We start from the raw sequence: 27075 nt of genomic DNA on the forward strand, positions 1-27075 counted from the left end.
TATATGATTCAAATCTTGCAATAATGTGTGACATTTCATAGCCTATAAATATACCTATATATATAATTCAAATATTGCAAGAATGTGTGCCATAATTGCATAGCCCATCCGTGCTAACATATTGACAGAGCTCGCCAGTTCCCCGTGCGTTGTTCTGTTTGGGGCCAACCGGGACGCAGGGAGCCGCAACCCCGGGCAGCGCATTGGTCTCTCCGCCTCGCCAGTTCCCCACCGTGAGACGGGCCCTCCAATCAGGGCAGGCGTGACATCGGCGGTCGGGTGGCCCGGCCAATGGGAGCGGGGGTAGGATGGGGCGATGGGGCGCTCGCCATCTTAGGCGGCCAGTGTCGGCGAGTCCGTGTTGGAGGAGGGAGCAGAGATAGCGATAGAGATAGACCCGGGGGATCAGTCGGCACCTTCGCTTCAAGTCGGGGTGAGTAAAAGCGAGCGGGTTTACAAAATAATAATAATAATGTGCAGCATGGAGCTGCAGATGGTGGTTTAAACGGAAGATAGACCACACACACACACACAAAATGCTGGAGTAACTCGGGCGGCATCTCATGCTGTGGAGAGAAGGGACGGACGACCTTGCGGGTCGACACGATGAAGGGTCTCGGCCGGAAAGCGGGAGCCACTCCTCCTCTCCTGAAGATGCTGCCCGTCCCGCAGAGACGCTCCAGCCTTTCTTGTGTCAGTCTTCGGCCTTGTTACAAAATGTGCGGTTTGCAGAGCGGTTGTTGTCGGGTGTTGTCTGCGGAACCCTCTGCCACAGAAGGTAGTTGAGACCGATTCATTGGCTATATTTAAGAGGGAGTTAGATGTGGCCCTTGTGGCTAACGGGATCAGGGGGTATGGAGAGAAGGCAGGTACAGGATACCGAGTTGGATGATCAGCCATGATCATATTGAATGGCGGTGCAGACTCGAAGGGCCAAAAGGCCTACTCCTGCACCTATTTTCTATGTTTCTAAGGGGCCGAGGCGGCGGCGGGAGCAACAACCAGGCCCGGTGTGGCCCGGCCCAGCCCCGGCCTGGGTCCTGCTGGAAGCCGGCGTCTGTGATGTAACTGCCCCCCTCCCCCCGCCGCTGTTCGCCCCCGCAATGTTCATCCCACCCTCTAACCAACGCAAACCATGTGTACCTCACCCGCTGCCTGGGCCAGGAGGATCTGCGGCATTGCCTTGTCCAAAATGAACCCTCCCCATTCTCGTTGACGAGAATCATATAACATGTATGTCATCTGCGTTTAATTTTCAATAAGCTGGCTTCACCCCTCTCGTGTTTACTTCCTGACAAATATTAAGAGTGTTCTGAAACCTTCCACTGTGCATCTTCATCGCGGCAAGTATGGTGACTGCGCCTTTGTACGGCTGCAGGTTTCACTTTTAATTCTTTAGTATTTAGTTGGTTTATTTAAATGCGAGTCACCACGACGCTAAATAGTATAACAGTTATGCAGGTGGCTGTTTTTGTATAAAAAAAATTAATGAGTTATTGTGAGTAATGCTAAATGGCTTTTTAAAAAATCTGAATAATATATCAGGATATTGAGGATGTTATGGTATCATAACATTATAAAATCCCTTTACAATGAATATTATTTTGACACAGCTTTTGCTTGAAATTGGTTATGGGTGTAGGTGTGTAATGTATTTTAATAAATTCACTCATTCCAACCAAGAAAAGGGCTAGACATTTACACCTAGTTGTGTTTCTTTTGCACGACTATGGTGAGGTGCAGGTAGTGAGAGAGTCTAGGACTAGAGGCCTCAGAATTAAAGGATGCTCCTTTAAGAAGTTGAGGATGAATTTCTTTAGTCCGAGGTTGGTGAATTTGTGGTGTTCTTTGCCACGAAGGTTGTGGAGGCCAAGTCAATGGATATTTTTAAGGCAGAGAGGCTCTCACTTAACTTTTTTTCCCTATTGCCAGCCGTGCAACCTCGGCAGCTTTTTAGGTTGCCAAATGATAGTTTTGGTGGTCATTTAAGACTGCTTGCATGACGCGTGCGATAATGTGCTCGGACGAAGTGCGTAGTTACCTGAAAGAATTATGGTACGAATCCGACCTTTCTGTCATGGGCCGCCTCCATGGCCAGAGTGAGGCCACTGCAAATTGGAGAAACAACACCTCATATTTTGCTTGGGTAGTTTTCACCCCAGCGGTATGAACATTGGCTTCTCCAATTTCAGGTAGTCCTTGCTTTCTCCCTCCTTCCCCTCCCATTCCCAGCTCTCCCACAGCCTACTGTTGCTGCCTCTTCCTTTCTCCTCCCCCCCCGACATCAGTCTGAAGAAGGGTCTCGACCCGAAACGTTGCCTATTTCCTTCGCTCCATAGGTGCTGCCTCACCTGCTGAGTTTCTCCAGCATTTTTGTCTACCCATTCACACAAGTTCTGTTATCCCACTTTCCTCATTCACTACATTAGGGGCAATTTTACAGAGACAAGTTAACCTACAAAGCCAATGGTATGTGGGAGGAAACCCACACGCTTGCAGGGAGAATGTGCAAATTCAACACAGACAGTGCCCGAGGACAGGATCGAACACAGATCTCTGGCGTGTGAAGCAGCAAGTCCACCAGCTGTGCCACTATATTTTATTTTCCAGCACACACAAAATTATACGTTGATAACTTTGGTTACTAAAAAACAGGAAACTCTCCATTTTCAGTCTTAAATCTCTAAGTGACGCTATGTCCCCCTTTACAGCTACTGTATGTTTTAATTCAGTTCAAGACTATGGGGGGCAGTACATTGGCCATAAAATTGTTGCCTAAAATTGCCAGAGACCCGGAATTGATCCTGCATATGGGTGCTGTATGTATGGAGTTTGCTCCTTTTCCCTTTGATCGCATGGGTTTTCTCTGGGTGCTCTTGTTTCCTTCCAGATTCCAAAGGTGTGCAGGAACTTTTTTCAGACCCAACCCAAAAACGTAATATTTTCCTTTTGGCCATAGATTCTGTCTGACCTGTTAAGTTTCTCCAGCTTTTTGTGTCTATCTTCAGTTCATCTGCAGTTCCTTCCTACACACACGATACTATACGATAGAACTTTATTAATCCCAGGAGGTAAATTATATATATGATTGGTGGTCGGCGTGGACTCGGTGGGCCGAAGGGCCTGTTTCCACACTATCTTTAAATTAAAGTAAAAACACTATAAACCAGAGGTAATGTAAAGAAGGGTCTCTACCGGAAACGTCACCCAATTTCTTCTATCCCGAGATGCTGGCTGCTCCATGGAGTTCCCCCGCACAATTAAAGCTTCACCCTACCATTGTTACCCAACCGGACGCAACTAAATTTTTAAGGTTGCTCCTTTTTACCCAAGAACCCTTTTTTTGCTTAAGTCCAAGTCAAGTGAGTTTTATTGTGATGTGTCCCAGATAGGACAATGAAATTCTTGCTTGCTGCAGCACAACAGAATATGTAAACATAATACAGAACAGGAGATAAAAGTTCAGTGTGCCTATAGACCATTTATTGGTATATAGACACACAATAAATAAACAGATAAAGTGCAATAGGCTGTTATTTTTCAGAGTTTGGTGATGGTGGGTCCACTGCTGTATAAATTCCATTTGGAATATTTTTGGTGGACCAGGAAACCAAGAAGCAAGAGTTCTCCAGCTCCAGGGAGTGATTCTGCGTTAGTTTCCAGCGGTTGCAGCGAGGCGGCGACCAAACGGCAATGGTGGCCAGATCTCCCACAATGCAAATAGAGGGAGAAAATGTGCCTGACGCCGACCAGTTGCCGTGGCAATGCGCATGTGCAGGGGTAGGATATGCAGGCTGTGGCAGTGCGCATGTGTAAGGCGGGCGGGCGGGCGGCCGTACTGGCGGATGAGGAGTGGGCGGAGAGCGGAGACCCAAGAGTCTCGGGCAGAGACCCGGATACGGATGGTGGGCGGAGACTGAGAGTGACGGAGAGAGAGGGGGGGGCCCCCGCTCAGAGTTGCTTGCCAAGCAAAATGGGACGGCTGTTAGGTTGCCCGACGGCACTTTAGGTCGCCATTGGCAACCGGGCAACTGCTAATTTCGAGCCCTGAGTACAGGTGTCAGAGGTTATGGGGAGAAGGCAGGAGAATAGGGTTAGGAGGGAGAGATAGATCATCCATGATTGAATGGCGGAGTAGACTTGATGGCCGAATGGCCTAATTCTGTTCCTGTCACTTAGAAACATAGAACATAGAAATTAGGTGCCGGAGTAGGCCATTCGGCCCTTCGAGGCAGCAACGCCATGAAATATGAGCATGGCTGATCATCAACCTCAGTATCCCGAACCTGCCTTCTCACCATACCCTCTGATCCCCTTGCCCACAAAGGCCACATCTAACTTCCTCTTAAATATAGACAATGAACTGGCCTCAACTATCCTCTGTGGCAGAGAGTTCCAGAGATACACCACTCTCTGTGTGAAAAAACTTATGGCGTTATGACAGTACAAATCTTGTTTACAGCTGCCTGTCGGATAAACATATTACACAAAATTCTGCAAGACTTTCTGAAGTGCAAAAGGCAACCATTGGTGCAAAATATCCTCATGTGCCAGAGGTGGTCTGTAGTGTTCCGTTGTTGAGGTAGGATTAGGGTTGTGCTGATTGGTTCAAGATCCTGACAGTGGTAGGAAATGGCTTTTCCTGAACCCTGTTGCTGTGTGACTTAAACCTTCATTACTTCCTGCTCAATGGTAGCAACAGGATCTCCATGATCCCTTTGCACAACACCTGGGAACTTGCTGTGATCTTCATGAGCTTTATTGATCGTAAGGAAATCAGACTCCATTCGTAATTGGAATTAACAACGTGAGGTTATTAATTTCTTGTGTTTTGAGTCAAACCTGGTGGGTGTTTTCCTTCAATACAGTTTTCCTCTTCTAATTTTTCTTTATCTATTTCAATGTGATATTGCAACAGATGGGTAGTTGTCATTGACAATTTTGTAGAATACAACATATATTAAGTAAAAAAGCTTTTTTCTATTTCCTGAACATCACTTTATTTGGCCTTTCCTCTTTTGTCACACACAGATAGATAAAGATGCCTTGTCAAGATTTCATATTGTATAGTTTGATTTTTGTTGTGAAGAGAGAATTTGCATTATTTTCCTTTGCATTGTTTCCTCAAAGTTTTAAGTGGCTGTCAAATATGTCCGGGGGGGGGAGAGAGAGAGAGAAAGAGAGAGCGGGGAAATAAACAATTGACATAATTTACAGGGATCCCATGGAGCCTCTTTCCTCGACCCGATCTTTCTCTCAAGAGATGCTGCCTGTCCCACTGTTGCCTCCGATGTCCCTCTTAAATATCTCCCCTCTCACCTTAAGCTTATGACTTCTAGTATTGGAACCCTCTCCCCTGGGAAGAAGACTGAACATTCACTTTGTCAAGTTAAATGGTCTTTAATATGTTGAAAATTGCCAATGTGCAGGTGAGGGTTTTTTGGGGGTTTTTTTTTGCCTCGTTTGTATGAACTTAAATCAAAAAGAATAAGATTTTTTCAGTTGGGCGACTAGTCGGTTGGATACTTTCTTGTTCCTGCTGACTAATTCAGATGTAAAATTGGAAAAATATGAGCTGACTATCTTTTTGAGCTGTGGAAAGATGACATTTCATTAGGTTTAAAAGAGTATTATATGTTGGCATTGTGCCCTATTCCCTTCTGAAGGTAATTGCTGTTGATTATTGAAATTGCGATTGAGTTTTACCTTGTTATCACAATGACTAATTACGCTTTCTTCAACTCTATTAAACAGGTTAAAATAACAAAAAAGAAAAATGTTGTCCAGGTTGTTTCGTATGCATGGACTTTTTGTTGCCTCCCATCCTTGGGAGGTGATAGTAGGAACAGTTACAATCACCATCTGCATGATGTCGATGAATATGTTTACTGGTAATAATCAGATTTGTGGGTGGAATTTTGAATGTCCAAAGATCGAGGAGGTACGTCAGCTATGATAAGTACTAAAAAATCCCCTTCCTGTGACAAATTAATTAATTATCCAGATATATCTTGTAACAACCTTTCTACTTTTGCCATGAATGCTTCCTCTGTGTAGTTAAGACAGATTGTAAGTCTCAAAGATCATTCCGGCAAAGGATTAATTTGAAGATTGGTATTGACATTGGTTTTTAATTTAAACATTTTTCCTGAAAAGCTGCATTTGACAATCTTAAAGCAGAATTAATTTTAAGTTCCTCCTGTTTGTTGTTGAAGAATTTTATGAGGAAAGGAAAATTACTTTTTATCTAACCTTTTTGTTTTAATGTAGTTTTAATTCTGCTTCATTTAGATGCTCTATCTGAACTAAAAACAGAGAATGCTGGAAATATTCAATGTTGTGCAGCATTTTTAGAAAGAAACAAAAATCAATGAATATTCTTCCAACATTTTATCTATTGTGCTGGTGGTGTTGTTCGCACCAGTGCTTCTAATAGGTTTCATTTCTCCTCAATGATGGTTACCTCTCCAACATAGTTGACAGAATTATATATTGTTTTTATTTCCTGTGTTATTTGTAGCCTTTTCTCCGACCCAGAACAAGGACAGGTTTCCTTCTCTGATTCTCCACCTCTATTTTGCATCGTTGATTTTTGTTGCCTTCAATGTTATGCCAGTACCAGGCATCCCCTTCTCTCCCAGTATTCTCTGAACCCCACTTTTCTCACGGCACCATCCCATGCAAGATCTGTCCTTTTATCTCTTCCCTTTCACTATCAAGGGACATAAACTTTCCAGATAAAGTAGTAATTTACTTTGTTTTGATAATTTTCTGTACTGCAAGTGTACTCTCCACATTAGAGAAACCAAAGGCAGCTTGGTGGTCCAGTTTCTTTTAGCAGTCAGTCAGTCTTCAATACTCTGGCAAAGTCATATTAGAAACATAGAAACATAGAAATTAGGTGCAGGAGTAGGCCATTCGGCCCTTCGAGCCTGCACCGCCATTCAATATGATCATGGCTGATCATCCAACTCAGTATCCCGTACCTGCCTTCTCTCCATACCCCCTGATCCCCTTAGCCACAAGGGCCACATCTAACTCCCTCTTAAATATAGCCAATGAACTGGCCTCAACTACCCTCTGTGGCAGAGAGTTCCAGAGATTCACCACTCTCTGTGTGAAAAAGGTTCTTCTCATCTCGGTTTTTAAAGGATTTCCCCCTTATCCTTAAGCTGTGACCCCTTGTCCTGGACTTCCCTAACATCGGGAACAATCTTCCTGCATCTAGCCTGTCCAACCCCTTAAGAATTTTGTAAGTTTCTATAAGATCCCCTCTCAATCTCCTAAATTCTAGAGAGTATAAACCAAGTCTATCCAGTCTTTCTTCATAAGACAGTCCTGACATCCCAGGAATCAGTCTGGTGAACCGTCTCTGCACTCCCTCTATGGCAATAATGTCCTTCCTCAGATTTGGAGACCAAAACTGTACGCAATACTCCAGGTGTGGTCTCACCAAGACCCTGTACACTGCAGTAGAACCTCCCTGCTCCCTACTCAAATCCTTTTGCAATGAAAGCTAACATACCATTCGCTTTCTTTACTGCCTGCTGCACCTGCATGCCTACCTTCAATGACTGGTGTACCATGACACCCAGGTCTCGCTGCATCTCCCCCTTTCCCAATCGGCCACCATTTAGATAATAGTCTGCTTTCCCGTTTTTGCCACCAAAATGGATAACCTCACATTTATCCACATTATACTGCATCTGCCAAACATTTGCCCCCTCACCCAGCCTATCCAAGTCACCTTGCAGTCTCCTAGCATCCTCCTCACAGCTAACACTGCCCCCCAGCTTAGTGTCATCCACAAACTTGGAGATATTGCCTTCAATTCCCTCATCCAGATCATTAATATATATTGTAAATAGCTGGGGTCCCAGCACTGAGCCTTGCGGTACCCCACTAGTCACTGCCTGCCATTGTGAAATGGACCCGTTTACTCCTACTCTTTGCTTCCTGTTTGCCAGCCAGATCTCTATCCACATCAATACTGAACCCCCAATGCCGTGTGCTTTTAAGTTTGTATACTAATCTCTTATGTGGGACCTTGTCGAAAGCCTTCTGGAAGTCCAGATACACCACATCCACTGGTTCTCCCCTATCCACGCTACTAGTTACATCCTCGAAAAATTCTATAAGATTCGTCAGACATGATTTACCTTTCGTAAATCCATGCTGACTTTGTCCAATGATTTCACCACTTTCCAAATGTGCTGCTATCCCATCTTTAATAACTGACTCTAGCAGTTTCCCCACTACCGATGTTAGACTAACTGGTCTGTAATTCCCCATTTTCTCTCTCCCTCCCTTCTTAAAAAGTGGAGTTACGTTTGCTACCCGCCAATCTTCAGGAACTACTCCAGAATCTAAAGAGTTTTGAAAGATTATTACTAATGCATCCACTATTTCTGGAGCTACTTCCTTAAGTACTCTGGGATGCAGCCTATCTGGCCCTGGGGATTTATCAGCCTTTAATCCATTCAATTTACCCAACACCACTTCCCGGCTAACCTGGATTTCACTCAATTCCTCCTACTCCTTTGACCCTCCTGAAAGCCATTGCTTGATAATACAAATGACAGAGGCTGACTTCTGTTATGATGGGGTTCACATCAAGACGTAGAAATGACTCATTCACGGAGTACTAACTGAACATGGTTGCAAAAGCTTCACTCAAAGAATATTGTTGGGCCCTTCCATTTTGATAATGGCGATGCGTTCAAGGTGCCTCCTCCCATTAGCTGTTTAAATTATCACGTCCACTTGGAATGGATAAGATGGGCATAGAGAAACTGAGATTGGGATGGAGGTTTTCAACAATTTCAAATAACCGGCATTTCCAGTTTCTATTTGAAGTTGCCATTTCTGAGGAAGAGTCACCAAGTGAAATCTGTTTTCTCTCTACAAATGCTGCTTAACCCACAGTTTGCACCTTTTTCTGTTTTAATTACAACTTATTTAAATGTTTGGGATCCAAATAATCACTCTATTAATGTTGTTGTTTTCTCAGGAGATATTAAGCAGTGATATCATAATCCTGACTATAACTCGCTGCTTTGCAATCTTGTATATATACTTCCAGTTCCAGAATCTACGGCAGCTTGGTTCTAAGTATATGCTAGGTAAGGTCCAAGCACATTTTTGAGTCGATGGTCAACAACTCCATCGAATCTAAACTAACACTTAAACTTGTCTGTTGCATATTATTAATTACGTTTACCTATTTTCTCACATTTCCTGCCACTGCATTTACAAGTTGATCTTTCTTTAGGTATTGCTGGTCTTTTCACCATCTTCTCCAGCTTTGTATTTAGCACTGTTGTAATTCACTTTTTGGATAAAGAACTTACTGGTCTCAAGTGAGTACAATTATCTTTAAAATCTATTTAACTTTCCATGAATGTTTTGTATGTATGACTGGTTCCTTCATAACATACTTTTGGGCCAAAAGAGACACATCATCTAATATTCATGTGTCAGTACAAGCTGGATAGAAATATAGTTTGGTTAATCTTAAATTTTGTATTGTGGATTACTTCAAATTAAGCCTGTGTAACTTACATTTTTGGTTCATTAAATAATGAGAATAGTAGATATTAGTGCCTCAGCTTCTGAGTCAAAGTCATGAGTTCAAAATATCTGCAGATCTGAGATTTCTTTGTGGTTCACACGAGCATTTCCACCAAAACTAACTCCCAGATTACTTTATTTTCAGTGAGGCTTTGCCTTTCTTCTTGCTATTGATTGATCTGTCAAAAGCCAGTGCTTTGGCCAAATTTGCACTGAGCTCCAACTGCCAGGTAATGTGCTAATTTCACATATACTTTTTTTACAAATAATGTTGCACAAAAAAAATTCAAATAACTTGGTAAATCCAATCTGAGCGGTAGATAAAGATAAACGCAATTACTTTTAATACTGATCAAAGTTTTATCCTTCACTTGAATTAATTAGTCATGTTTGGGATGAAGTCAAGAATGCAATTTATTTGAAGTTCTCATTCCATATGTAAACACATAAGAATGAATAATTTTCCTTCCAAGTAATTCTCATCACAAAACCACTTGTGTTAACGATTCCCTTTATGTAATTTGGTTTACAATTGGGAGTGTTTTCCCAATGGGTGAAATAACAGTCGTTCTTTTCTCTAAATTTTTGTTTTCCTGCAAGAATATTTTTTAATATCCTATTCTACAAAATGCACAGGTGAAATTTTGGAGAGTTTGAGAATCTGGGGAATTGCCAAGTAAATTTTCATAAATGTATTTTCAATAACAGGATGAAGTAAGGGAAAACATTGCACGTGGAATGGCTATTCTTGGTCCTACCTTCACGCTCGATGCTCTTGTGGAATGTCTTGTGATAGGTGTTGGTACTATGTCTGGTAAGTCTCACAAATTCCATTTCCTTGCACCTTTGTTCCTCTTCATTGTAGGCGTCAACTGCAGCTTTGTTATGAGGGAGTACTCAACTTGACATGATCCCAGAAAATTCACCAAGGGGAAGTTGAGATGGAAGGGTTATATAATTTAGCAGTAATTTTAAAGTTATGGCAGGTAAACTCACCGACTAACATTCCAATAGTAAATGTGTGGAAGGGGGGAATATTAACATGTTATCAGCATTAATAAAAGTCCTTTAATCTCTTTATTTAGGTGTACGTCAGCTGGAAATCATGTGCTGCTTTGGCTGCATGTCAGTATTGGCAAACTACTTCGTCTTCATGACATTCTTCCCAGCTTGTGTCTCCCTGGTATTGGAGGTAAGAGTGGCAGAAGGATTTTCCAAATGTGTTAGTATGATTTTAATGGTTGTTAAAATTGGCTTCTTTGGAGTTGCATAATTGATATCTAAACAAAGATGGAAACCTTTTAGCAGCTTGTTCAAGAAATATAAAGCTGTACCATCCTGATAAATCATAATTCTTCCATCAAAGTGTAAGAATCAAAGGTCTTTTATTGCCACGTGTACCAATTAAGGTACAGTGATATTTGTATTACCATACAGCCATGCAAAAAAATTAAGCAACATAAGACACAGCTATATAAAAGTTAACATAAAGATCCACCACAACGAATTCCACATTCCTCACTGTGATGGAAGGCAATAAAGTCGAATCTTCTTCCCTCATTTTTCTCCCGCAATCGAAGCTCCCGCGTCGGGACATTCAAAGCTCTTGCGGCTTGAATGAGGTCCTGAAGTCGGTCTCTAACCAGGGACCATGAGCTTCATGATGTTGGGCCGCAGTGCAGACGGAGATACGATACGGAAACAAATTGCATCTCTGTCGACGTAAGAGATTTAAAAATGTTTCTCCCCCCGCCACATAAAACAAGCTAAAGAACACTAAACATTTAACATGTACTAAAGAAACAACAGAGAAGGAAGGGACAGACAGATTGTTGGCAAGGCAGCAGTTGCGGGCGCGACCCGATGTATTACCTGGTCACGATAATTAAAAGTGACATTTCTCCAATAGCTTTCCCGAGAAAGTCGAGAGAGGGCCGTCCAATATGGCAGCTTGGGCATTTTGCTCGGGTTTTGGAGGAAGAGGAAGATAACAAACCAAATCCCGTAACGCAGAGGGTGAAAGTCATCATGGTCAGTATTCAAAGCCATCTTTGGTAAAGTGTGAACATTTATGTTGCATCAGTTTCTGATTTCTAAGAATATTATTACACAATGATTTCTTCAGAAATGGTTGAATCATTAAATTAGTGAGATTATTTTCAAGTGTTCTGCCAGCAGATTGTTGTTGACTTGCGTCACTTTTTTATTTTACTTGTTCAGGGTGTGACGCACTTGTTGCCAAACCCTAAATGTTCTTGCTACTGCCTTAACATGCTTCTGGTGAAAGTACATCGAGCGCAGCTGGGCAGGGACTTATTTGGATTTTGTCAGTGACAACGAAGGCATTGTATTTCCATTGACGTAGTCTATGCGGATACTGAATTGTGAGGGTGACATTGCTGATCTTGGGGATCCTTGTTTTAAACTATCAAATTTGCTCCCTTTGCAATTGTAGTACCCCACAATTGTACAGAGGGTGCTTTCTGTGTGAAGAAAGGTTCTTGAATTTATGTGCTGGTCACCTCCACCAGTGTTGTTATGGTCAGAGGTATCTGCTGCAGGAGGACTAGTGAGTAAAAGGACATGTAGGTATATCCTTTGTTATCGTGCACGTGGCGTAATGGTAGAGCTACTGCCTTACCGTGCCAGACTTCTGGGTTCAATCCTGACTACAGGTCTGTACAGAGTTTATGTTCTTCCATGACCTGTGGGTTTTCTCTAAGGTCGGTTTCCTCCCACACTCAGATTTGTAGGTTAATTGGCTTGGTATAAATGTATCAATGTAAAATTATCCGTAGTGTGTGTAGGATAATGTTAATGTGCGGGGATCGCAGCTTTATGCTGACTCAGTGGGCTGAAGGGTCTGCTTCCGCGCTGTATCGCTAAACTAATTCAGTCACCAACCCAGTCTGGCTTGTATTCGGTTTTAGGCCATCTTGATCAGCGTTGATGCTATTAAGCCGCTCTTGTGGTGAATATTGTAGTTCCCCACTGAAGGTAGTGCTCCTTTTTGCCTGTGTAGAATTATGTCTGAAGAAGGGTCCCGTCCTTGTTCTCTAGAGATGCTACCTGGCCCGCTGAGTTACTCCAGCCCTTTCTGTCTTTTCTCCTTGATGCTTTTTAATCCGTGTTGTGATCCGTTTAATCCATGTATGGTGCAGCAGAGTGTGAAGCAGAACATCAAAAGTCAGAACTCTTTGAAATTTATGAAAACTAACACACAATGCAACTAAATAGTTTTAATATTTTACATTTGTATGATAAGCAAAACTACAAAATGTAAAGTATAATGAGCAAGATAAAGTGCTGGAGGAACTGGGCAGGTCATGCAGCATCTGGGGAGGGAATGGACAGATCATGGGTTGCGACCCTTCTTCAGTCTGAGCTCTTCTATTCAACCAGTATAAAAAGGAGAGGAGATATGGCCAGACAGGCTAGTAGATGATTGGTAGACCAGAGAGTGGTGAAGGATGACTGGTAGATGGAGCTGGATAAGGAAAGAGGAGGGGTTGAGTTGAAACTTACGGATTGATGATAGTTGGAGGCAGACAACAAAGGCAGGTCAAGACTGGTAAAGGGAGGGTGAAGGTGGAGATATCTAGGAGGATTATAAGCAGAAACACATAGACTACCAGGCTTGGCATGCAGAAAGTAAGGAAGGTGATAATGAGAGCCGTTAGAAAAGTGATGAAGGGCTGATTGAACCAGAACCAAATTGAGGAGGAAGAAGCTGGTGTGTAAAATGTGAGGGCAATAGATGGATAGGAGGAAGAGGAAAATGGGTGATCGTTGATGGGAGGGGGAGGGGTGCAGAGGAAAGGGGACAAAATTATGAAAACTAAAGGTGGATCGAAAGAGAGGGCAAACACGTACTCAGGAGGTGATGGTTACCTGAAATTATACGACCGATTTCCTTCCCTGGAGGACATTGGTGAGCCAGCTAGTTTTGAGGTCACCATTACTAGGTTTTCCTTTAAAGTTTATTTCTTTGAAAAATTGTTTCCACTTTTGAAACGTGGTGGTTTTCTTTTAAAAATTGATTTTTAATTGAACTTAAATTCCACAGCGTCCGTGGTACCATTTTGGTAATCAATATGTCTATTGAACAGTGATAATTGTGGAAGAATTAATTGTTTTTATTTTGTGTGTGGTCCAGTCTCTAGGATTGGTTCTGGTTCACGCTCATAGTCGCTGGATAGCTGAGCCAGCTTCCGAGGGCAGCACCTTAGAAACACCCAAGTCAGCATCAGGGCTGGATGAAAGTATGCCGAGACGAATCGATCCAGAAGTACCACTGTGGCAGTTTTACCTTTCCAGGTAACCGAACAAATAACCATTTAAAGTAGCTGCCATCTTGTAGATTGGACAATGACATGAAAATAGATTTGATAAGCCTGCTAATTTTAGATAAAAAATGAAGTTAGATTAATACATTTTCAAACCTTTTTTAAAAAGTAATCATTTTCTTGTAAAAACACCAATAGGCGATAGCTATTACTCAGTATTATACATTTTAGTTTGAGATACAGCACCGAAACAGGCCTTTCAGCCCACCAAGTCTGCACTGACCAACAATCCCTGCACACTTACACTATCCTACACTGGGGACAATTAATCATTTAATCGTAGCCAATTAGCCCACAAACCTGTACGCCTTTGGAGTCTGGGACCGGAGATCTCTGAGAAAACCCACGCAGGTCACTAGGAGAACATGCAAACTTCCTACAGACAGACGCCCGTAGTCAGGATCGACATCTTGTAAACACCATAATCTTGACAAACAATATAATTTGTGCCAAACGCTTTCCCCACCATGCTGTCTACCTATGATGACACATTCTTGGAGAGATATACCTGCACATTTGCATGCCCCCCCCTTCCCAGACTCCATTCTACAACAGTCCCCATGCCCCTTCCATTTACTGTGCAAGTCTTGCCCTGATTTGTCTTGCCAAAATGCAAAATATTGTATTTATCTGAATTAAACACCGTTGCTGCCCATAGGACTAGTTCAAGATCCTGTTGTAACAGTAGATAACCTTTTTTATTCTCTACTATTTCTGTGTAATAAAGATTTTATGCTGATTATGATTTTCTGTCTTGCAAATGGCAGGATGGTCAGTATGGATATTGAACAAGTAATCACCCTTGGCTTGGCGCTCTTCCTCGCCATCAAATACATCTTCTTTGAACAGACTGAGACGGAATCTACTCTCTCACTGAAGAATCCTATGTCGTCATCTTTGGTGCACACAAAGAATATTGATTGTTGCAGGAATAATATTGGAACTGCCAGATTACAATCAAATGGTCCAGTTGGTGATGAATTCACCAGTAAAGAAAATACAGGTAAAAAGTTATAGACATGTACTTTAATAGAATTTCAGCAATATCTTGAGTTTTACAGCTTTGTAATTTCGAATTTGAAGCATGAAATCGCTATTGTGAAATTTAAGGTCTTGTTCCCTGGATTGTTAATCTACGTATTTCAGATATGTTATTTTGATTATATTTCAATAATTTGGGGAAATCATCTACTTGGAATGCTTACCACCTACATTCTCTAAAGTTTGATCCTAACTTAAATGCTGAGAAGTCTTCTGAATTACACTTATGTTTTTGGTTATCAAGTATTACAAATATTGTTCTTGTAGATGCATTCCTGCTAATGCCGTTTGAATGCCTGATATTGTCTTATTGTAATCTTGCTATTACTTAAAATTAATTAGACTGTTTTTCATGCAGATGAAGTCATTAAGCCGATTGAGTCTTCCTTCCCTCATTCAATCAATCATATATCAAAACCAAATTTTATGTTGGGAGACTTCACTCCTCCTAGCTCTTCATCTTCAGGAACACCAGAAGAGCTAGATACTGAGCTTTTGTTAGACCCAAGACCAATTGAAGAATGTTTGTCCATACTTAAAAATACTGAGGTAAGAGTTTTTGACTTTGGTTTCTACCTGAGTTTCAATGTGTGTTTACTTAGTTGTGACTTTTGTTGTCCATTGGACAAATTGACTATTATCTGGTAGTTCCAATATTATTCTTGAACAGCTGGGCTGCCGGAATGGCTACTGGAATTTATGACTATTAAAGCAGATGGCCATGTGGTGCTGCTGTAGAATTGCTGCCTCGCACCACCAGAGACTCTGATTCGATCCCGACAACTGGTGCTGTCTGTAGGAAGTTTGTACATTCTCCCTGCACCCGTGCAGGTGATCCCACATCCTAAAGAAGTGCAGGTTTGTAGGTTGATTGACATCTGTAAATTGTCCTAGTGTACAGGGTAGAACTAGTGTAAGGCTGATCGATGGTTGGCGTGGACTCATTGTGCCACATCTCCAAACCAAACTAAAGATGAGGATGCTATTGGAATTGACCCATTGAATTAACCTTTAGTGAGAATTATAAAATTACTCTAGAACAGTGGTTCCCAACATATTTTAGTTCATGGCCCCCTTGGGCTCTTTAATTTTTCTGTGCCCCCCCCCCCGACATTATTAGTGGGGGGGGGGGGAAGTGGCCCCCTTCATTGAACCTGTGGCCCACTAAACCCCCAAATATTTCTGTGCCCCCCCCCCTGAAATTTGCCATGGCCCCAGGTTGGGAATCACTGCTCTAGAGTATATTCTGGAGTTAACATCAAGTTGTTAATGGTAGTCTTTGTCTTTTTCTCCATCTGTGGGATGATTTGTTGTAATTATAGCAGTGCTTAAAATTGAACAATGTAGGATCATGTGAAATGGGGTTTGATGTTTTCTGATTTATGACAGAAAGGACCAAAATCCCTTACTGATGCTGAGATAATTCTCCTGGTGAATGCCAAATATATTCCAGCATATAAACTGGAGAACATGATGGAAACTCCAGAGCGAGGTGTATTCATCCGTCGCCAACTGCTTGCTCCAAAGCTCCCGGAGCCCACTGCACTGCACCTCCTTCCCTTCAGGGGCTATGATTATTCGTTGGTAAGTCAGGCCTGTCAGCGTTAACAGTTTGTAATCAGAATGAATGAAACTAGTTCAATGGGGTGGAATCTATGATGATAGTCGATGTTTGGAGTCTTAATCCTATTTTTCATGTGTGTGTGAATCTTTGAACTTTCAGGTCATAGGAAGTTGCTGTGAGAATGTCATAGGCTATGTGCCTGTTCCTGTTGGAGTTGCAGGACCACTTTGTTTGAATGGGAAAGAGTTCCAAGTGCCCATGGCAACCACTGAAGGCTGTCTGGTGGCAAGCACTAACCGAGGTTGCAGAGCAATTAGTGTAAGTATGAACTGTAAATTGCCAGCTTTATTGCACAAGTGATGGGTGGTTGAGTACTTCCATGCATCAATATACCTCAATAGACAATAGGTGCAGGAGTAGGCCATTTGGCCCTTCGAGCCAGCAACGCCATTCAATATGATCATGGCTAATCATCCCCAATCAGTACCCCGTTCCTGCCTTCTCCCCATATCCCCTGACTCCGCTATTTTTAAGAGCCCTATCTAGCTCTCTCTTGAAAGCATCCGGAGAACCTGCCTCCACTGCCCTCTGAGGCAGAGAATTCCACAGAACATGTGACGTTTGAAGTGTCAGGAAAGGAATTGAATGTTAGAAGTGATAGGAACAGAATTAGGCCATTCTGCCCATCAACTCTACTCCGCTTATTCAATCATGGCTGATCTATTTTTCGCTCTTGACCCCATTCTCCTGCTTTCTTCCCGTAACCCCTTACTAATCAAGAATCTCAATCACCGCCTTAAAATATCCGTTGACATGGCCTCCAAAGCCGTCGGTGGCAAAGAATTCCACAGATTTCCATTTTAAAAGAATCCCTTTCGATTTTAGCTTGGCGGCGGAGCACGGAGTTGTGTGCTGGCAGATGGAATGACAAGAGGACCAGTTGTGAGACTTCCAACTGCCTGCGAAGCTGCGGAGGTGAAAGCGTGGTTGGAGAGCTCTGATGGCTTCCAAATTATGAAGGAGATGTTTGATAGTACGAGCAGGTAAAATATTGTATATCTAAGTTTGAATTTGTATCTTTAAAAAATGACTAGCTTTGCTGATGCTCTTTGGTCCCCATGAAATAATAACGAGTTGCTGTACTCGTCCCACAGAATACACTTGATTGATAGCACCCGCTCCTCTGAGTCAAGTTCTCCTGCAGGTTCCGCTCCAGCAATGAAGTGGTGGTGAAATGTTGGTGTGTTTTTGGATAACACCTTTAAACTGAGGCCCCTTTCAAAACATAAGATCATAACAGCTGGAAACGAGCCTTTGGCCCACCTTGTCCCTACCAATTAAGTGGACATACTGGTTTGGTCCCATTTGCCTATATTCGGCCCATATCCCTCCAAACCTTCCTATCCATGTATCTGTCTTGTAAAAGTCATAATTGTTACTGCTATAGCTTACTCTGGCAGCTCCTTCCAGACACTGACTAATCCCCTGAGTAGAAAATATTTACCTGAGGTCCCTATTAAAACCCTCCCCTCAAACCTTGACCCTCTACTCTCTAGGTGTACAATTCTCTACACTGAGGAAAGGACTGTGAAAACAAACTTTAACATGCTGTAACTTTATCCATTCCATTTGGTATTTCATTCTGGTATCTCATTCCATCATTTCAAATGTGAAAAAGTGTTGTTTTTGGTATCTTGTCTGGTGTGTACACTTTAAATAATAACACTTAAGCTTAATACTCGTTGGTATGATATTGCTGTTTCCAAGGATCTGTTGTAGACAAATGTGCTGCTGCATTTTAACATGATTGTAATTGAGAAGTAAGTTGGGGACATCCTGGGTCAGAAAATCTGACGGTCTGAAGGAGGGTCTCGACCTGAAATGTCACCCATTCATTCTCTCCAGAGACGCTGCCTGTCCTGCTATTACTCCAACATTTTGTGTCTATTTTTGGTTTAAAGCAGCATCTGCAATTCCTTCCTTCATGCTGGGTCAGACAATGCACTATACTAATACAAGAATGTTTTACCTTCCAAATATCCCCATCCAGCTGAGTGGTCTCTGCTTTTTAGCAGAAATCTACTTGTGTAATGATTGGATAAATATTAAAGTTAACAATATAAATAAGATGAAGGTGCAAGAAACTGCAGATGCTGGAATTTTCTGAGCAAAACAAACTGCTAGAGATCAGGCACGGTGGGTGGCAGGATGGCGCAGCGGTAGAGCTAATGCCTTGCAGCACCAGAGACCCGGGTTCAATCCTGACTATGGGTGCTTGTTTGCTGAGATCTTTGGTTTCCTCCCACACTCCAAAGACGTAGGGGTTTGTAGGTTAATTGGCTTGGAATAAATGTAAAATTGTCCCTAATGCATGTAGGATAGTGTTAATGTGCGGAGATCGCTGGTGGGTGCGGACTCGGTGGGCCAAAGGGCCTGTTTCCATGCTTTATCCAAACTAAATCTGTGGAGAAAATGGATAGTTGATGTTTTGGGGTGAGATCCATTTTTACACTGGCTGTTGGGGGAGGGGGGTGGGGGAGGAGAGAAGGAAGATGACTGGAAAAGAGGTGGGGGCAGGAAATTGTCTGGCATGTCATGGGAGGAAACGGGTGAAGGGGGTTTGATCGACAGATGGGTGGAGTGAGTGACAAAGGCTGGTGTTCAAAAGGATGTCAGATAAGATGTTAATAAGATACTGTAGCTGAAGCAGCTAATTGAAATTTATAATTTCCTGTACATCTACGTGTTCTGTATTTTAAAATTGCTATTTTGTTATTGCTTACTCTTTTATTTACCTGCTCACTCTTATTATTGTGTTATACAGGTTTGCCAGGCTTCAGAAGTTGCAGATTGCTCTCGCTGGTCGTAACCTCTACATCCGCTTTCAATCTAAAACTGGAGATGCCATGGGCATGAACATGCTCTCAAAGGTGGGTTAATGTTTCCAATCAGTATAGACCAGTTGGGGGAAAAAGTGAAGTGAGAATTCAGGATGGAAAATTTAACAGATTGAACCAGCTCTAATCTCTGGCAGTGACTTGTGAGAGTGGAGGGTAGGAGGGAAAAGAAGAGAAAACAAGAATCTCTGTCTGAAAGATTCCGACCCAAAACACCGCCTATCCATGTTCTCCAGAGATGCTGCCTAACACACACTCCAACACTTTGTCTTTTGTAAACCAGTATTTGTAGTTTCTTGATGTAGGAAAGAAAACAAGGAGGGTTTTGATGGGATAAAATGACAAATATTGTGCTCCTGATATTGACCGTGGGGGTCTGGTTTTCTTCCATATCCCAAAGTTGTGCTGGTTGATTTATTGTAAATTACCCCAAGTGTAGATAGGTGGCAGGAGAATCGGAGTTAATGGACACGCAAGAGAGAATGGTAGGGAGCATATGACTAGTGCAAAGATGTAACTTAAGGTTATGTGATAGGAGCAGGTTTCGGCCATTCAGCCCATCAAGTCTACTCCGCCATTCAATCATGGCTGATCTATCTCCTAACCTCATTCTCCTGCCTTCTCCCCGTAACCCCATACTAATCAAGAATCTCTCAATCTTAGCCTTAAAATATCTGTTGACTTGGCTTCCACAGCCTTCTGTGGCAAAGAATTCCACAGATTCAACACCCTCTGACGAAAGAAATTCCCCCTCATCTCCTTCTTGAAGGAACATCCTTTAATTCTGAGGTTATGGCCTCTAGTCCTAAACTCTCACACTAGAAACATAGAAAATAGGTGCAGGAGTCGGCCATTCGGCCCATGATTCAATATGATCATGGCTGATCATCCAAAATTAGTACACCGTTCCGACGTTCTCCCCACATCCCTTGATTTCCTTAGCCCCAAGAACTAAATCTAACTTAAAAAATATCCAGCAATGAGACTCGGGGTGTAACACCATCCACACCCATCAAACTTGCCCCTGAACCCCTTTACCATATGCCAGAGAGACCATGGGATCCAGGCAGGCCATAGGGAAATAACATGAAGCACATTGTTTACAGAGGACAGCTGTTTGAAAGAGAAAAAATCAACCGTCAAGATAAGCTCCAGAAAGATTCCCCTCTGAGGAAACACATGGGACATGGTGTGGAGAAATTAAGGTTCGGGTAGAGAGCGACTGAGAGATCATAGAAGGGAAGTGTTGCAGCCCAGAAATTTACCGTCATTCTTTCGGGAGGCCAATGGGGAGTGGGGAAGGGAACTTTCCAAACACACAGCTACAACTGTGGTAGCAGGCTATAACCAGAAGACAAACTGGTTTTATAATAAACTAGTGGAAACATCCTCTCCATATCCACTCTATCAAAGCCTTTCACTATTCAATAAGCTTCAATGGGGTTCTTTCTTCCCACCCCATCATCCTTCTAAACTCCAGCGAGTACAGGCCCAGTACCGTCAAATGCTCATCATATGTTAACCCACTCATTCCGGGATCATTTTTGTAAACCTCCTCTGGGCCCTCTCCAGAGCCAGCACATCCTTCCTCAGATATGGTGCTCAAAATTGCTCACAATATTCCAAATGCAGCCTGACCAGCGCCTTGGCTCTGTAGCAATTTATTGTTGCCTTCACCATTAATGGGACATCTTGTCTGTCTTTCTTCCCCCTCTGAACATTTAGGGCACAGAGAAGGCTCTTTCCCGATTGCAGGAGGAGTTTCCAGCTATGCAGATACTTGCAGTTAGTGGTAACTACTGCACTGACAAGAAATCTGCTGCCATCAACTGGATTGAAGGAAGGGGGAAGTCTGTAGTCTGTGAAGCGATCATTCCGGCTAAAGTTGTACGAGAGGTACATAAATGTGTACATCGTTCAGTTAAAGAATTTTGCATTGATTTCTCTAATTGTGCACTAATTCCATGTTTCCATTGTGAAATCTTCAAAACAACCTGGTCTATGTTTTATTTTCTTCAGACACTAAAGACCTCCACATACTCTCTTATTGAAGTGAATATCAACAAAAACCTAGTGGGCTCAGCAATGGCTGGTTGTCTTGGAGGTTACAATGCACATGCTGCAAACATTGTCACTGCTATTTATATTGCATGTGGCCAGGTGGGTACAGTGATCCTTGATTATTTTTTTTAATCCATTTTTTCCCCTCCTAATCATTGGATGCATCGGTTTTTTGTTTCAAACTTGTAATAACTGGCTGACCATTTATGGGGTCAGTGTTCAAATGTGTTTGTTTTTAGAGATAGTTTTTAGAGCGGTTTTCTGTAGTTGAGGGTCTTGTCCCAAACAAGTTAAGGCAGCAGTGATCTGTATCATCACATGGTTTTGTATCAAAAATCTCCTAACAGCACATTTATTGAATTTGAGCAAAAACAAAGAGCTGGAGGAACTCTGCTGGTCAGGCAGCAAATGAACAGTCATATTTAGAGGAGTACCAGGACTAGCAGAGATGGGCAGTATGGACAAATTGGGCCAAAGGGCCTGTGCGTGATGTGTGACTATGATGCTGGTCTAAGAATGGCAGTACAGATGACAAGATTAAATAGCCCACATGTGTTTCCACGCCACCGTGCCCTGCACTTCCATGTGCTTTTACCATCAATGATCTCATTTACCAAGTGGTTTGCCTTTTAACTGGTGCTTTTGAACAGTTGCAGCTAAAAGCCTCCACCTTTCTGGATAATATGCTAATGAACACTGCCAAATTCTCTTACTGACTTGGACCATTGGAGAAACTTTGAAAGCTTGAAATTAATTTCGGAATGGCCGATTCATAATTATGCACTGATTTCGCTGTGCGGGCCACATAATTTTTAGGAATATAAACCAGGCCCTTATTGTGTCTCGGTCTCAGTCACTGGAATGATTCTTCAAAGTTTTATCAACTGACCATTTAATTAGTTAAACACTCTGATGTTTCCATTCCCCTGATAGTTTACTTTTTTTGGTCTTTCCTTTTGCTATCTTTAAGGAGTTGATGGGGGTGAGGGATGGGAAATTGAAGATTAATTTAGAAAATTCATCTAATCCATAATCCTAGATTTGGTCTGTTCAATTGGCAGTTTGCAAATACAAGCATTTTCTGCAATTCTCAGTCGGCATTCCCCTTTCGAATGTTTCAGGATCCCGCCCAAAATGTTGGAAGTTCAAATTGTATTACATTAATGGAATCGGCTGGCAGTTGTAGCGAAGATTTGTACATCAGTTGCACCATGCCATCCATAGAAGTTGGCACTGTTGGTGGAGGGACCAACTTGCGGCCGCAACAATCCTGTCTACAGGTGAGCATCTGTACTTCTTTGTACTTTTTTTTAACTTAAGTGTAGTATCGCCATTGAGCTATTATACACTTCTTGTACATCAGAAAAATAAAGTGGACATAGGGGGTGAATATTTCCAAAACATTTAATTATTCCAATGAAGTAAATGGAGATTATAGCATTCTCGCGGAGAAAAGTAATATTAATAGTATTTCACTTGGATATTCCAAAATAACGTCTTGACAATGGCTCATTGGCAAGTGATATTCACAGCCAGACATCTCGGAGGTTATTAATTTCATAGCGTACTTTGCAGTAATGCATGAGCATGGATAAGAGGTTTAGAAGGATATATTGACTAAATATGAGCAAATTGGACCAGCTCAAGTAGAATGCTAGATTGGTATGGACGAAGGAGCTGTTTCCGTGCTGTATGACTATATTGACGATGATATGAGGTAGCTGTTAATTGAGACTAGGAAAATGTTTCCAACTATTTAAGTAGTGATAGGGCAACTTGTATGTACACCGTAAGGCTGTGAGGTCATGACTTTGAGGCTTTGAGGCCTTGGCTTACCATTGAATCAAAATAATACTGTCCTTCATTACATGGACACATCATGGAGTGAGGCACAAACCATTTGTTTCATTGCATCAATAAACCACTCTAAACACCATGCCACAAGACCTACAACCTCATTCTTTTTTTGCTTTAAAGACCTGATGATTGACCATAGTTAGGAAATATGTGCTTACAACGTTTCCCTGAAAGCATGCCACTAGTTGCAAATTGTTGCGTTTAGAAATTAGTGTTTCACAGTATTACCCAGTGGGCTGTGCAGAGTTGCTTTTTCATTGAGCCACCCATCTTGTCATTGGCATTCCACCTATTCTATGATTGTACATTCCTATTTTTCCTGTAAATTCTACAGAATTTAAGATTTTTTTAAATTGCATTGTTTTGGAGAGAGAATACTCCTCAACTGCTGCATGGTGAACTCCAAGAATGATTAGTGCAACTCCTGCAGCAGGTGAAGAGGGTCAGGAACGTACTAGTCTAAAGACTGATTCAAATTATGGAAATGTCTTCCATTACTGATGCTGTTATAGTCCTGCCTAGTTGTGATAGACTATTGGAAATAGTTTGAAAGATGCATTAAGGCTTTATAAATTCCCTCTTTTTCTGATAGATGCTTGGAGTTCAGGGTGCAAGTAAGGGGAAACCTGGTGAAAATGCATGTCAACTAGCAGAGATTATTTGTGGAACAGTAATGGCGGGTGAGCTCTCTCTCATGGCAGCTTTGGCGGCGGGACACCTGGTGAAGAGCCACATGACCCACAACAGGTAAGTTGACTTGTGTAGGAAGGAACTGCAGGTGCTGGTTTAAACCAAAAACTCTCACAAAAAGCTGGACTAACTCAGTGGGTTAGACAACTTCTCTGGAGAAAAGGGATAGATGACGTCTGAAGAAGGGTCTCAACCCGAAAAGTCACCTATTCCTATTTCTCCAGAGAAGCTGGCTGACCCACTGAGTTACTCCAGCTTTATGTGTCTGTCTTGGGTAAGTTGCCATTCCTTGCACTTCAACATAACGTTTTGGCATGGAAGAACGAATATTCAATCCATTTGTGTTATTCTCATGTTCCCACTGTGCTGAAACTTGTACCGAGGGTATTTTGCGATTGTGCATTTATTCAAGTAATTTGTATACGTTTGTGAAAAGTTGAGGCCCAGCATTGGTCCCTGTGGAATTCCACTAGCTTCATGTCATAAAGACCATTTTTCTTTGTTTTCCAGCCTAATTTCTATCCATTCCAATATTGCTTCCAACACCCTTGTTCTTTTATTTCCTTTTATGTTTTTAATGCATCAACTTATCGAATGCCTTTATCCATGACACTTGTAATCTCTGGGGGGGAAAAAAGCATTTTAAAAAACACATGGTCAAACCTTGCTTCCCTTTCACACCATGATAGCTTTGCATGTTTACCTTGCCTGTTTATTGAGTTGCATTTGCTGTTTTCCCAAACTGATAGGGTTTTTTTCTAAGCCCTGAGGAATATAGAATAATTAAAATCAGCACATCGGCTATCTTGCAATCCTTTTAAGATTCTGGGTTGGTCCATCAAGGACCAAAGACAGATATCAGTTCCAACAAATGGCTTGGTATCACTGCTCTGATCATTGTAATTTATTTGTTAAAAGCTTACCAAGTTATCTATTTTGAAAGTTTTGTTGATATGATGGAGAGTAATTTAAAGGTACTTAAAATTTAGATATATTGGGCTGGAATAAAAATCATTTAGAAGTAAGGAAATAAAGATCAAGGGTTTCGACCCGAAATGTTGCCTATTTCCTTCACTCCATAGATGCTGCCTCACCCGCTGAGTTTCTCCAGCATTTTGGTCTACCTTCAAGTAAATATAAGCTACACTGCCTCCTAGGTCTGCTAGTTGAGATGTTGGTGTACAAATATCAGTTGTCAATTTTAACAGTGATACAGCCATATAAGGTGTTACTCGCTTAACTATCCATTAATCTGGTTTCTGCAGGTCAAAACTAAATCTTCAGGATCTCCCTGGCAGCTGTACAAAGAAAGCAGCCTGATCACTACAAGATGTTGCAACTTAAAAGTTAACTGTAAAGACTAACACTTGGACATTAGAAAGATGTTTTGGATTTTTCCTGTATCAATTTGAGGGACGGTTCAATTTTAGGATTGCTGCTATGTTGTCATATCAGCTTAAGTAAAGATGGCATTAATTGGACAAGAGTTGTACTCGAAGCTCAAAGGTGGCATAACCTGGATCATTCAGCGGTGCGTAGGACTGAGTATCCCGTGGAATGTACAGTGGTGAAGAAGTTGCAAAATAGTGGATCTTGTGAATGTTTATCCCTGTATATTTGTACTGTCTTAAGAGGGCTTCTTGTGTCTCTGCATAGTTTTGTCACAAACTTAAGTTATTTGTATTTTTTACGTTGTTTCCATTTCCAAGCTTGAATTAACTTGTGGCTTAGGGGAAAGAATTGCTGGAAAGAACATGGCAACGACAATTGATTAAACGCAATTCATGGCTACAGACACCCATGTGTTTTCTTTTCAGTTTTGGAAAAGGGTTAATTGTCATAAAATATTAGTTTGTTTATTTATCAAAATCAAAAAATTGAACATTTTACAATGGGTGTCAATTGTCTTAAAATAAATTCAGGAAAGAATATTGTAATGATATACAAAAAAATAAAATGACAGGTGAATTGCTGGATGCTTAATTTAAAATCCAGGTTTTTAAATTTTTTTTAGCTTAATCCATTTTCTAATTATGTTTAATCCCAAATGTATTCAGTAGTTACTGGTTTCAGGTGTAATCAGTTGAGAATGTCAAAAACAAAGGAACTGCTTCCTGTGTAATTAATGCAAGGTAAAAACACTTTTTGACTAAGGGTGAAAAACTAACCTTTTTTTAAAGTGTTAGGATTTCAGTAATGTACATTACCATCGCATTTTACTTGCTATCCATCAGGAATGTCCATCAGTTACCCGAATTAATAAACTGGTCATGACTGCTAAATGTTAGTAATCAGTTTGAATACAAAAATGATGTTCTAGGAACTCCTACTGCAGAATTACCCGAACAGAGGACATGCAAGCAATTAAATTGAAACCTTTCTTGCAGCATTACCATGCTCTTGTTCATGTTTAATTGCTACTCTCACATCATTTTGGAACACACCAGTAGTAAATGGACTGTAAAATTACACTTGAGGTGCCCAAAAATCTATGAATTGCTGAATAAAGCTTTCACATCCTCAAACTGTCTTGGCAGATGCTTTTCCAGAGACCCAGGTTCAGTGCTAACGTGGATGCTGTCTGTGTGGAGTTTGCACCCAGATATGTATGGTGTCAAAAGTAATTGGCTACTGTAAATTGCGCGTAGGTAAATGGTAGAATCTGGGGAGAGCTTATAAGAATGTGAGGAGAATCAAAAAAAGATAAATGTAGAGTTAGTATACGTGGGTAGTTAGTTGCCATAAACTCTGGTGCGAAGAGCATGTTGCCATGCTGTATCTCTCTGACACTATGCCTAACTGTGATATGGTGGCTTCATGTCTGAATATATATGCATAGATTTAGTGAGAAAGGACTGTATCAAAACTTAAATTTTCTTCAGGGCTCAAATCTTTCCACTTCCTTTACATTCCAGCATTTGCCAATGAGGCTCAGATTCTCTGTATTTCACTGAAAAAAGAACTAGAAGGTTTTTGATGAAACTTGCTGGCTACATAGAAAATAGGTGCAGGAGTAGGCCATTCGGCCCTTCGAGCCAGCACCGCCATT

At 41.7% G+C, this 27075-nt stretch overlaps 1 protein-coding gene across 2 annotated transcripts; it reads left to right on the plus strand.

Moving 5' to 3' along the window:
* Positions 1-290: 290 nt before the first annotated feature.
* Positions 291-25823, plus strand: hmgcra (3-hydroxy-3-methylglutaryl-CoA reductase a). 2 transcript variants are annotated; one of them, XM_055632123.1, is made up of 20 exons: positions 291-433; positions 5755-5941; positions 9011-9122; positions 9272-9359; positions 9716-9800; positions 10279-10384; positions 10656-10766; positions 11486-11601; positions 13727-13887; positions 14684-14919; positions 15316-15506; positions 16347-16541; positions 16681-16839; positions 17407-17564; positions 19346-19451; positions 21144-21314; positions 21438-21578; positions 22601-22759; positions 23929-24083; positions 25292-25823. In XM_055632123.1, exons 2-20 carry the CDS (start codon positions 5777-5779, stop codon positions 25344-25346), a joined length of 2670 nt encoding a protein of 889 aa, XP_055488098.1. In that variant the 5' UTR covers positions 291-433; positions 5755-5776; the 3' UTR covers positions 25347-25823. The 2 variants fall into 2 exon arrangements, with proteins under 2 accessions (XP_055488098.1, XP_055488097.1); XM_055632122.1 differs by lacking the exons at positions 291-433; positions 5755-5941; positions 9011-9122; positions 9272-9359 and having other exon boundaries at positions 10656-10762; positions 11480-11601.
* Positions 25824-27075: the final 1252 nt, after the last annotated feature.

This window comes from Leucoraja erinacea, chromosome 3 (genome assembly GCF_028641065.1).
Source record: "Leucoraja erinacea ecotype New England chromosome 3, Leri_hhj_1, whole genome shotgun sequence".
In the NCBI taxonomy this organism is placed as follows: Eukaryota; Metazoa; Chordata; class Chondrichthyes; order Rajiformes; family Rajidae; genus Leucoraja; species Leucoraja erinaceus.

Bases quoted from the DNA above. Each gene is read 5' to 3' on its own strand.
- hmgcra (XM_055632123.1), top strand. From the start codon at position 5,777: ATGTTGTCCAGGTTGTTTCGTATGCATGGACTTTTTGTTGCCTCCCAT. The intron at 10,767-11,485 runs GAGTGGCAGAAG...CAATAGCTTTCC, and splicing joins CTCCCTGGTATTGGAGGTAA to CGAGAAAGTCGAGAGAGGGC. The intron at 11,602-13,726 runs GTCAGTATTCAA...TGTGTGGTCCAG, and splicing joins AGAGGGTGAAAGTCATCATG to TCTCTAGGATTGGTTCTGGT.